General features: G+C 35.0%; 1 protein-coding gene across 1 annotated transcript; it reads left to right on the forward strand.

Annotated features, from left to right (window-relative positions):
- Positions 1 to 234: 234 nt before the first annotated feature.
- LOC105437854 (adhesion G-protein coupled receptor D1-like) lies at positions 235 to 13272 on the forward strand. Its single transcript, XM_030991238.1, has 14 exons — positions 235 to 454; positions 883 to 935; positions 2008 to 2128; positions 2681 to 2784; positions 3104 to 3206; positions 3598 to 3748; positions 4759 to 4825; positions 5735 to 5801; positions 6669 to 6754; positions 7019 to 7181; positions 10329 to 10406; positions 11491 to 11551; positions 12466 to 12529; positions 13086 to 13272. The coding sequence occupies exons 3-14, from the start codon at positions 2087 to 2089 to the stop codon at positions 13090 to 13092; spliced, it is 993 nt and encodes a 330-aa protein (XP_030847098.1). The 5' UTR covers positions 235 to 454; positions 883 to 935; positions 2008 to 2086; the 3' UTR covers positions 13093 to 13272.
- The last annotated feature ends 74 nt before the right edge of the window (positions 13273 to 13346 follow it).

Here is a 13346-nt window from a genome sequence, read left to right on the forward strand (position 1 = left end):
TGATTGTGCCTGGCGACTACTGTTTGTGTGTAGGCGTCTCTGGACGTTAATATTTTTTTGTTGTTGATATGAGCATCGCCAGTCAGAGGCCAACATAAATATCTTGGAAATACTATTCCTGGATTATAGTTAACATTACTTTAAGTTTATTTTTTGTTAAGCGCTTAGAAACTTTGTATTAAGCGCTATATAAATGTAATTTATTATTATTATTATTATTATTCAATCACCATGTATCTGTTTTACTGGTTGTATTGTAATCCGAGACCCTAATAAAATAGTCACACCACAATAACAAAGTACCTCAAATCAGCAAACTGCTATCAATTGTTATCTTTCTAGGACGTCGATAAAAAGCAATGTGACGTCACAGGTGCTCAATCTTCAAACTACTGGGTTCGATGTGACGTCACTGGAGGAGAATATCACTTTCACCATACCTCATTATCCGGATGTTCGTAACTTCGCATCATGTCTTTTTAATTACTGTGTTAATATGAACAAGGAAAATCAGCCTTAGGTGCGGTGCCTTTGTTTCATCTAAAATATGTTCCTTACACAAGTAATATTTTACAAACCAAAAATCATTTTGTCGAAAATAGTTGGAAATAGAACCTTCCTTTATTATTTACTATATTTACTTGTAATTCGCAGGTCTAATATTATTTTAATTCAATATGCTAATATGCTTTGTTTGCTATTTAATGATGAAAAATAAATGTATTACCCATCATTTATGAATATCGAAAAAATGTGTTATTTATGTTGTATAGTATGTACGGTAATTATCTTTCAAACAGGGCGTCAGGTCGATAGACTTCAGTCGTTCTATAATACCCGTTTTTTGACGATTAAACCGTCGTGTTATCTTTTTATTTGCAGACGACCAAGCCCGAGAATGCATCGTTCGTATGTTCATTCTACGACCCTGCCTTGTAAGTAAAGAATATTCAGATAATTATAGCGTGTTGCTTAAAGATAAACTCCAGTTCTGGTAAAAAAAAGAAAATTAATTCTCACAGAATCAAACGAAACTTACACTGAATGTTCAAGATTACAAATAAATGACATGTGCCAAACAATTTTGGAAGAAAATGTATACTGGCTGAGTAATGAGCATGGAAAGACAAGGAAATCCAGGTAGTACTAGTCCCGACACCATGTGTGTTGTCCCATATATAGCTTTCTGTGTAAAGTGCTTGTTACTTTACCAAGACTCGGTCAAATTTATTATGACTTTGGTGACTCCAGAACCTTGCAGTGCACACCAATACTTACATGCTACATGATCAACTGTTTCTGATCCTTTCCACACCTTTTCTTTCACAATGCAATCGCATTACCAGTACTAAAGTTTATCTTTAAGACTTTCATGCGTCTGTTTGAAACCAGAATGGCGTTAACACATACATGTATACTTTAACACAATGTCAACGCTTTGAACAGACAATTATTTAAATCAAGTGGCAAAAAGTGGCGGGAATGTCCATACTGTAGATGAAGATTTTGTAAAACAGAATGTTGATGCAAAGACGATGAAGTATTACCTTACTGCAGTCAAACATATTTTGGGAAGCAGAATGTGGGTTTATACAATACAATATTTACACTTGTAACGCGCTTTTACAAAGTAACCTTTGTTCCAAAGTGCTTTACCTCTGATTCAATAGAAAATATGAAACATATTATGTAACTCTTGATTCTGAAAAATAATAAAATGTTGCTGATAAAGACATTGTGGGTAATGAAAAGAAGAACGAGAAGAAGGAGGACAATAAGAATGAGAAGAAGATGAAGAAGAAGAAGAAGAAGAAGAAGAAGAAGAAGAAGAAAAAGAAGAAGGAAAAGAAGAAGAGGAAAAAACGACGATGACAACGGAGAAGAAGAAGGAGAAGAAGGAGAAGAAGAAGAGGAAGGAGAAGGAGATGAAGAAAAGAAATGGAAGAGCATGACCTAGAAGAAGACCATACCATACCATAACCCCTTTTGTTTCATTTGATCGGGCAGGAAGAGCTTTTCGAACGAGGGATGCATCCGGGTACCAAGCCAGAGCAGTGACCAATCAACAACGTGTTCGTGTAATCACATGACCAGCTTTGCTATTCTCATGGCAGTCACAGATGTATCGGTATGTATAATATGTTATGCAGTCGGTAACTTTGCCAAAAAGTGAATTTCAAAGGTTACCAATTATCCAGAGGTCCTTTTATTACACAAATCGACCTAACCATCCCTGAGTGCAAAAATACCGATGGCCTAGTCAACAGAAGCTTTCAAAATGTACCATTCTAGTCCGCCTCTCACTCTCGGTGAATATTTTGAAGAAAAACAAAATCTAGAAATATTTTAAGTTAACACCGTCGTAAAAATTTCCAAAAATCAAATTTTTATCAATTTCGATAGCCTTGTCCATCAACTTTTGGAACATGCGAACATTACAATAACGATTACGTAATCCGAAAAAGGGTTTTTAAATTACTCTTGAGTTGATTTTCCAACTTCTTTGCAATCGTGTTAAAGCTGGAACATACATAATCATATTTTGATTTTTCGAATTTTGATTAAGAATATCAAAAATACAATTCATGATGAATGTTACATTGATAGTAGCGCTTAAAAAGTGTCATGATCATTGAAATATAATTTTCGTTCTTTATTATTTTGATATTCCAATTTTCAGATTTCCCGTCGCAATGCGTTTGCTTTGGATGTGATCTCCTATATCGGTTGTGGTCTATCAATTATTGCACTCATCTTTTCACTCATTGTCCTCGGCGTTACTAGGTAAGACGCGTTGGTCTTCATACATGTCATTTTGTAATTTTTGTCCAGAACATGTTTTTGATAAATAATTGGAGTAACTTGACAAAGGCTTAGAGCCAAAATTCGTCACGTTTTATTGCTTTCTTGTCAAATTTCCATCAACCGACGAAGGAGTATCCTTTTTCTCCTTTGGATATACAAATATTTGTATATATATGTAACGCAAAATTGAATTGAAATAGAAATCGAGAAAATTAAATTTTTGAAAACTGTGGAAAATCAACCACTAAATCATAACATTTTGTCCCGATCTGATATTTTACTTTGGTTTTAATTTCAGATTGAAGACAATTCGTGTTCGGATCCTGACCAATCAGTGTGTCGCCATGTTACTCGCTCAAAGTTTGTTCATCTCTTTGGTCGAGAATGCTTCAAGCAACAAGGTATGTTTCTCCACAAAACACTGAAGATTTTCCCAATCCAACATCAACGAATGAAGAACATAATGAGAGAAAAATGTATTTCTTCATTTTACATATGAAGTGGAGTAGTAAGGAAAAAAGAGACCAACATAACAGTTCTCTGGCCGTGATACAATTTTTTCTCGTTAATGCATTCTCTTTCAACTTCTTATATATTTCAATATTAGCATTTTGAATTTTGTCGATATCCACATGAACAGAAGAACATCTTCCATTAACTATTTTATTCTTGTATTCGCTTTGTATGGCATTTAGATTTCTCGTAGGCTGTATAAACCGTAGTAGACCATATTTTGTCAATTTGCACCTACTTCGATTCGAGTATTAATTATTTACACATCTTGTTGAACAGGTGGCTTGCAAAGTGGTGGCCGCCCTCCTCCATTTTTTCTTCCTCGCTGTTATCTCCTGGATGTTTGTTCAAGGAGTGTACATATATAGCAAGACCAGCTTGTTACACAAAGGAATCATCCCTCTCAAATACTTCATCATCGTTGGATGGGGTGAGTTCACACTCGTTCTCGGGAATGTCTACGTTTGTTTTGCGTGTGTGGGTTACTGGGATGGTGCGTGTGTGTGTGTGCGCGCGTTCAAGGAGCCATTTGTGTAGGCCTATACAAAAGCCTGTCTAGGGCAATGATGTTTCATAGCCTTCAAGTACCCTATCCCTTTTCAGTGGACGACGTGGGCCCATGTGGCTGTGTGGGTTTGTATGTATGCGCGTGTGCGTGGGCGAGTGCGTGTGTTTTCCTACAATTACACTAAGACATCCATGTTACACAGATTCATCGTCTCGAGTACTTCTTCATCAAAGGATGCGGAGGGGAAAGGGGGGGGGGGGGGGGCTCACATTCGCACTCAGGAATTTCAAGATTTTTGCGGGTGAGTGGGTTACTGAGTGGGTGTGTGTGCGGAGAATGGTATGTGCGTGCGTTCAAGGAGCCATTTGTGTAGGCCTACACAAGCCTGTCTAGGGCAATGATGTTTCATAGCCATGTGGCTGTGTGGGTTTGTATGTGTGCGCGTGTGAGAGCGTGTGTGGGATGGGGTTTCAATTTTCCTACAAGTACACTGAAACATTCATGTTCCACAGATCCATTGTCTCAATTACTTATTCACCAACGGATGTGGGAGGGGGGGGGGGGGAGAGGCTCACATTCGCACTCGGGAATTTCAAGTTTTTTGCGCGCGAATTCAGGATATGATTTGGTATTTTCAAGCCAAGTTTCATCGCTTTTACTTTTCTTTTATATCTTCCCTTGTTGTATGACCGAAGCTCCTGTGACAATACCTGTAACCTTCAGCCAGTCCTTAACTTAAATATATACTACGGAATAAACAAAAGAGCAATAGAAGCAAATATTGGATCACCACCGTTCACTCGTTTATAAAATTTCTCTCTTTAAATCATTTTCCTATTTCCTTTTTCGACCTTTATCATTTTTTCTGGGGTCCTTGAGAGATGTTACTTTAGGCATATTAAAAAAATTCTTTCTTTCATTTTCACTTCTAGGTGTACCATGTGTTATTGTTGGTGCCACTGCTGCAATAAATATTAACTTTTACGGCATGGAAGGCATGTAAGTTGACCACTTTAAAGTAGTTAATAGTAGTGAGATCTCATGCGAAATTTTACATCATTCGGGTTTCCACCTATATCTGGGACCCGTTTCACAAAGCCTCTTTTCAATGACAATTGACAAAGATTTAGTGACCAATCTGCTGATAACCAATCAGAAGCAAGGATTTCAGTAGCTTATAACAAAAACTGTCTTTTGTCACTGATGACAATCACGGTGAGTGGACTTCACATTCATGACCTAGAGGTCTAATGTAATGCACATATGTCTTCCAATCGCCCCACAATGATATCCCATCATCCCAAACTTCCCTGACCCTCGAGATTTGAAGGCAAGCAGGGGTAGTTTTCTGGCGGGGTCACAGTTTGACCGCGGCCAGGAAGACCCGTGCAAACACATTTAATTTAATTGGAAATTCAACAGATTCTGCTCATGGAAATGGGTGACTGTAAAAAATGAAGGAAACAACAGTTTTGTTGTCGTTGAAGTTTAAGCATGACTTTTAAACTCCATAGTTTATAATTCATGTGCAGGGCCTTGGTTGAAAATTAGTTAAACCAAAACGACGGATGAGTTCAAACCTCATTATTTTCTACTTAAGAAAATGTAAAAATGAGAGATACAGAAATGTTTATTCTAATAAATCTATATATCGTACAAACAAAGACGTCTTTTCTTTTGTAACGTGGTTCGCAACGGGGCTCCATTTTTTGGTATTGTACTCTACATATACATGTTTATCTTTCATGAATACCATGATGTAGGAAAGAAAGAGAGAGTGAAATAAGACCCTTATATCATCAGCTTCATGTAGGAAGTATTTTGGAAGTTCAACAATTATATATTCTGGATATTCTGAAAATAAAATGTTTAAATGAGTTGATCTTTAATCTGCTTCATAACTTGTAGCTGTTGGTTGAACAAAAAGAATGGAGGAATTTGGATATTTGTGGTTCCAGCTCTCATCATTGCATTGGTAAATAAAACCATAATTTCATACTATAAAGTCGATTTAGATTTATTTGATTTATTGCAATATTATAGAATTGTTACACTTAATTCTAAAATCTAGTAAGCACGCTTAAAGAAGTAATGTAACTCGAATATTGAAAAGGTAGATCGATGCATGAGGTGGGGGTGGGGTAGGGAAGGGTAAAATAATGGTCCAAATCCCTTTAAGAATAATAAAATAGCTATTTTGTATAGCAAATATATATATTTTTTTCTTGGAAGAATTTCCACACCCCTTGCATTTGGGCGAAAACGTCCAAATCATAACCCTCGTTTAGGGAGTATTTTTTTTTTTTTTTTTTTTTTTTTTTTTTTACTATTGTTTAAATAAAATTGTATGTAGGTCATACTTTTTAGGTCAATGATGATTATATCTCATGACCATTAACGTTCGATTATCTCAAACTATCACGCCATTTTGCGTTTTCGCGAAATTCAAGTTCGTGACACGGTTTACTGATGTTTTTCTTCTACGCAGTGCTTATTATAAAGTCAAGACTCAATGCAGAAAGACACGTTTAGAATCTTTGCATGGTAAATGTTCGATCCTAGCGTTTGCTTTATTATTGAGATATAAAACAGATGTTACCATTAATGATATTGCATTTAACAAAAAAGAATGGAGAATGAAAAGGGAAATCAAATACTGCTATAATTAATGAGGAAACTTAAAGGTTTATTCATTCATTCTTAATTCCTCGTTTAATTAAATGAAAATTACCGTTACTTGCAACTACAAGAAATCCCCGTAATAAATTAAATCATTGAAATAGGTAACCATACGGTTGCACTTGAAATATGATTATTTGTATGTTTTTTTCCAATTCTACAGATGAATTGTGTTGTAATGATATTAACTGTGAAGGTTCTAAGATCAGTGAAGGTGTTCCAGAATAAGACAGATAAAGAAAAGATCAAGTAAGTAAACATGTCTTTTCCTCAATAGTTATTTTCGAACAGTACTTGCAAACCCATTACAATTTAATGTCTGCTTTTACTGACATCAGTTATCTTTTGGTCCAAATGCTCTGAATTCTAAATCATGCATGATTGCTGGAAAATATGAGTCCATTTCTGGCACTATAATATACACTATTCTTTATCCGCTGTTTTCTAAGTATTTTCCGTTTAGCCGTTTCTTTTTAGTTGTGTCAGACTGATAAATCAAATTTATATTTTTAGGTCAACCTTAAAGGCGATGATTGTGATTCTACCCATCCTAGGTGTGACCTGGTTGACAGGTGTATTAGTTAATATATCAGTCATCTTTAGTTATGTCTTTGCCATCTCCAACGCATTCCAAGGCGTGCTCATCTTCATCATGCAGATCTTCATCAACGCCGAGGTAAGATCATTGAATTTCTTCGATTTCTTTATTTTTTTTGATATATATTTTTTTAATTTGTCCCTCTCATTAAAAAAATGCAAATAAAGAAAGAAAGGAAAACATTCTTCATGTCAATTTTAAGGCATTATCATACAAAGAAATTCAGCAAAGTAAATGAGGATGGAACACCGTTTTGATGTCGGAAAAAGGTTTATTACATATGGTCAAAATTGCACTTCCTATTTGTTAATAGATCTAGAGAGAAAAGTTAATATTTCAAAGCCCAATAAACAGAACACTAAAAAGTAACCTCTTTTGGGAGTGTATTTTAAGTGATTTTAAAGTATAGTGCCTTTTGAACTAGATTTAAACGTTATCGACACGTGCCTTCATTTAAACAAAAAAGGTATTCCTGTTCACGTTTTCATCTAACCTAAAAACCACCAGTTTATCACGCGACTGGAGTAACGTGATACCACTTACCTCTGTTTATAAAATTGTTTATGACCAAATAACCACTTGACCAAGCAACGAGTTTTTTGTCTGTTAACCGATGGTGGCGATAAATACGTAATTATTTGGTCTTGTAAGCACCTTTATCGATTGGTTTCACAGGTTATCCAAGGTTGATGGTAATAATCACGTTACTTACACCGGCTAATCGTCTTATTGTTCTGTCCGTGAATCTCTGGTTATATTAAATTAGTAATTCGGAGGTGTCTTACACACCTCTTTAAATGGTTTCAAAGTTACCATAAATTTCTTGGTTATGATCACGTGGCTCAAGCTGATTACTAATCTAAGCTGTGAATCCGTGATATGTAGGTGTGAAAAATTAGTAATTATTGGGTGTCTTAAAACACCTATTTAAATGGTAGTCAAAGTTGCCAGCAGTTCCGCGGTGATAATCTCGTGACTCAATTGGAATATTAATCTAAGCTGGGCATACGTGACTTTTAGGTGTGAAAAATTAGTAATGATTAGGTGTCTTAAAGCACCTATTTAAATGGTGTTCAAAGTTGCCATAAGTTCCGCGGTGATGATCCCGTGAGTCAAACGGATTATTAATCTAAGCTGGGCATACGTGACTTTTAGGTGTGAAAAATTAGTAATTATTAGGTGTCTTAAAACACCTATTTAAATGGTAGTCAAAGTTGCCAGCAGTTCCGCGGTGATGATCTCGTGACTCAAACGGATTATTTATATAAGCTGGGTATTCCGTGTTTTCCAGGTGTGAAAATGAGTTATTCTTGGGTGTCTTGATGGTTTCACAGTTACTATTTCTATGTTCACCAGTTGATAACTGACTGTTGGCATATTTTCATTGCACCAGTTGATAACTGGAGTGTGCATATTTCCAGTTGCACCGGTTGATGACTGAGAGTTGGCATATTTCGAGTTGAACCAGCTGACACCAGTTAATTTGCATATTAAAAATGGGGTGCGTGCAGATCTATGTTTTTTAAACAATTTATCTGAATTTACAGCATATTTCTTAATTACTGATGATTTAGTTATATGCAATTCATTTCGAAAATACTACAAATATAAATTACCAGTTATTAGGACATTTCACTACTTCGTATAAATTACATTTAGTTAAACATGAATAAGGGAAATATTAACTATGAACTAAAATAATTTTAATAAAGTACAAGTATACGTATTTTTTCGATTAATTAAATTATGTAAGTTTACTTATTACCAATGTCTTTACATTGGAAATACAGACGTACCAGTATTGAAGTATTGTTGCTGTTTAACTAGTTGGAAGTTAACCAAATGGTTCCAATGGCTCAGCTAGACCAGTTGAAGTATAACTGGCCTGGATCAACTGGATCATTTAGCCCATTTCAATTTCCAGGATTACCAGTTGGCATTAAATGGTTCATCAACTGGACCAGTTGCAAGTAGCTTTCTCTTCTGGGATGTTTGCACCCACCCCTCCCCCAACCCCCTCTAACCCCAAACTGCTACCAGCGCGCCTTAACGTAATTACGGAAGATCCAAGACACGATGTTCAGAAACGGGATGATTATTATTATTTTGGTTCATTTATTGTGTAACATTTGCTTAATTATTGGGTTGAACGCGGGTTACAGTAACATACTTCCTCTTCGACGTAAATTTCAGGTGAATGAAGAACATGATTCATCTCAAGTCAGCCTCGTAATATTCACGTGAATTTCACGCAGATATTTTGACTAAAACTATCACTAACGCTTCACGTGTTTCTGTGACGCGATAATTTCGTTTATGAAGATGTAATTTCATAATCAAACAAACACGGGAGTATTAGGTTTACAAACCATGGTCTCCAAGGTAGGGATAATCACGTTATTATAATGGTGATATTGCAGTGACAATTGCGTGATTTAGTGTACGTGTGTTTTAAGTTACCTAGTGCAATAAACGTATTAACACATTTACGTAAATGTCAGGTGTTTGAAGAACGTAACTCTCCTCAAGTCGATACCTTGATATTGACGTGATTTTCACGTGGTTTTGTTTATTGGGAGGAAAGGAAAGAAGAAGGAAGAAAAGAAAAGAAGAAGGAAGAAAAGAAAGGAAGGAAAGAAAGTAGAAGCGTGGGGGTAAGGAATCCGTGTAAATATGGCCCGAAGGAAACACACACCCTACCACCGTCCCCTGAAACACCCAACATATCATGATAACCCTCACTCCTACCGTCACCCACAATCCACTCACACCTTTGCACAACACGAAACACCCTCATTCCCACAACGTCATTCAATTTTCTAAAGGGTTTATTTCAGGAGAAACGATGTCAATTGTCGTACCAGGGCAATTAGTTCCTGGACAATCGACCCCTGGAAAATTACTCCCTGGAAAACTACCCCCAAAAGACAATACCCCCTCCCCCCCCCCCGGGACAAAAAGGACAACCACCCCCGAGGAGAATTACATCCCCGAAAATTTACCCTCTATTCATTAAAGGGGTAGTCCACCCTGATAATAAGTCTATTTTAACATTTTTTTCGGGGGTAATTGACCTGGGGGGGGGGGGGGGGGAGGGTGATTGTCCAAGATGACATTATCAGGGGGGGGGGGAGTTTTTCCTGAGCTGATTCTTCGTCTTCGTCTTCTTCTTTAAAAAAAAAAAAAATTATCATCATCATCATTTCCTTGCTTACTTTCATACAGATCCGGTCTGCACTGCGCCTGCGCAAGAGTCGTATCTTGCCGTTCAATACCTCATTGGTCGGGGATAATTCGGCTAGGGTAAATAAACGTTCATTTTCTTGTCGTCTCACTATTATATGTTATTTCTATTACATTAATGTTATCTACCTACTTTATATGATTCCATTTGTATTCTAACTTGCAACCAGTATTGTAACTTGTTTTGATGATTTATCTTTTTATATTCATTTGTAAATTTATACCAGTGAAAGACAAAGTTTCCTTAGGATATTATTGATCTATTTCTGTGACCTTTTCGATTGATAAGTAAAGTTCGAAGAAGATATCTATCAAGAATAAATCATATTGTCCCAACATTCATGAAGAGAAGAAGTGTCCCAACATTCATGAATAGAAGAAGTAAAAAAAAATAAAAATCCCGTTACCTCTTTGAATATGTATCAACATTGTTAATTAATTTGACAGTTATGAACAAAAAAACAATCAAACATATTTGATCTCAATTCATGTTAATGTGTTAAATTATTGTTGGACAAAGTCTAATCTTTCTTTATTATTTTCTGGGTAATTATTTCCCTCTTATGCTCTATTACCCCCTTTTTAAAATAAAGTGGTTGGATTCTCATTATTTATTTTGGTAATCTGCGTTTGGTAATGTACATTCTAAACCCACCTACATGCTCAACGATTTCTTTATTACATTGCTCGACAGTACTCATTTGACACTGTCATCTAATAAATATATAAATCTTGGAAAATGTCAAAATTCTCACTATTCATTTTCAAAGTGTTAACATTGTCATTAGTTTATATGATTTTATAACTGTTTACGTATCAATTATGTTTCAGTCTTTTATGTCTCCATCTTTAAATAAAACGTATTATGGTCTGTATTTGTTCAAATTAACAACAAGTTTCAACTTGAGGGCTGCATATTTCTTTGAATAACCAATTCAATTCAATCTTTCACAAAAATAATACATGTACCTACTTACAGCTCGGCACAAGCCAGGGTAATGGTAGTACTTTGCAGTCCCCTTAAGCATCCCCTTGGATGGATACATGCGCAATGTAGCTTTAACTTTTATTATTTTTATTGTTATTTTGTATTATGATTACATGTATACACCCAATGATCTGCTTCTCTTGTGTTTTTTTTTAGAGCAACCACTCCAGTAGGGGCAAAGATGTTACGAAATCAACAATCAACACGACGCAAACTGGTATGTTCTCATCCATATAAATCATTATAACATAATAATAATAATAATAATAATAATAATAATAATAATAATAACAATAATGATAATGATAATAATAATTCTACTATTACTACTACTAGTACTACTACTATTACTACTAATATTAATAATGATAATACCTAGCTATGCAACTAGACTAAAAATAGCTTTTGGTCCACTATCTAACGGCGACTTCCTTAAAGTTATTAAATGCAAATGCTGTCAAAAAGTTTGGTTGGTGATTTGTTGATACTAGAAGACATACATGTAAATCAACCTTTTATTTGCCCTGGGCGCCCAATGGCACAGTCACATCTTTGGCAAGAATGTCGAGTAGCACAAATAAATTATGGGAATCAATACATCAATACCAATGCTCTTTAAAATAATACGATCTGAGTTTGTATTTGATATTCAATTGTATCTGTTTCACGATTCCAGCCTATTTGCTGAACTTTTTTCTTATCGTGTTTTGAATAATGATTGAATCAATGAATCATTTGTATGCATTCGTTCCACCACATTCGTATTATTATGTATCAATTGAGGGTAGTCATGCTATCAAGCTTTGCTTACTTTGTCAAAATTCTGTTTGATGTTTTCGATTAGTTACTTTATTCGACATCATATTCTTTTGAAATGTGTAAAATTTGCAATGTTTTGTTTGTTATATATTTGTAAAAATGGAAAAGAAAAAGAAAATCAAACAGAAATAAATAAATCAAATCAAACCAAATCATGATATCCAATCCATCAGTCAACGTTAACAAACTTGGACGGGAGGGGAGGGGAGGGAGGGGGGGGGGGGTGATGATCACTTTCTTTTCTATAAATCATAGCGGTATCTATGTATTTTGATTATTCTCGTCATAACTCACCGTATCTTGTCCACATAGGTGTAGGCTTGCATTCCATAAGTGGCAGTGGTCCAAGTATGGTTGGTGAACCATTACCAGCTGCGTACGTATACATCTCATGTCAATTTATTTCATTTCATTTCATTTCATTATATTTCATACTTTTTTCATTTTATATCGTTCCATTCCGTTCCATTCCATTTAATTTAATTTAATTTGTCATCTAATTTTATTTCCTAAAATTCTGTTTCATGTTATAATATTTCATTTCATTCCAATCCATTTTATTCCATTACGTTTCATTGATTTCCTTTTCATTTCAACCAATTTCGATTTATTTAATTCTACATCTATCCCATAATTTTGATCTAACATTAAGAATTTTCAAAGATAACAATCGTTTTTACAAATATGCATTCTCAATGAAGTGAAATGAAATGAATTTGTTTTCCCATGCATTTTCAATGAAGTGCTTATAATTTTTTTTGTTCTCCACGCATTATCAATTGATGTGAAATGAAATGAGAGATTTTTCTTTGGGGATAGTGAGGACTTATACCGGTATTTACATTTTAAAACGATCACGCTCAAGTATCCTTTGTTCATCGTTTATTTTGAAATAATTGCGTGATTTCTCTCTGCCTTTTTCTTTCATACAGGCAATGAGGTGGATCCATTTAATATAGTTTCTGCTCATCGTGACGGATATGCTGAAATTCGCAATAATTTCATCCATTTCTTAGTATTTTGGATGTTTTTTAAACACGTTTATTTGTAAGGATGGTATACGCATTATTACGTATATACCTGTAAGAATGGTCGTTTCCTTATTTTGATATTATGATGGAGCACACATGAAACAAGTGCATAATGTTGTTATATTGTTATTTTAATTATAATTTATTTATTTAACATACTCG

The sequence above is a fragment of the Strongylocentrotus purpuratus genome, unplaced genomic scaffold (assembly GCF_000002235.5).
Source record: "Strongylocentrotus purpuratus isolate Spur 01 unplaced genomic scaffold, Spur_5.0 spur5_scaffold_2, whole genome shotgun sequence".
Taxonomy (NCBI): domain Eukaryota; kingdom Metazoa; phylum Echinodermata; class Echinoidea; order Camarodonta; family Strongylocentrotidae; genus Strongylocentrotus; species Strongylocentrotus purpuratus.

Coding starts and splice junctions, on each gene's coding strand:
- LOC105437854 (XM_030991238.1), top strand. CDS start 2,087: ATGACCAGCTTTGCTATTCTCATGGCAGTCACAGATGTATCG. Junction 3,749..4,758: donor CTTCATCATCGTTGGATGGG/GTGAGTTCACAC, acceptor TTTCACTTCTAG/GTGTACCATGTGTTATTGTT. Junction 11,552..12,465: donor AATCAACACGACGCAAACTG/GTATGTTCTCAT, acceptor TTGTCCACATAG/GTGTAGGCTTGCATTCCATA.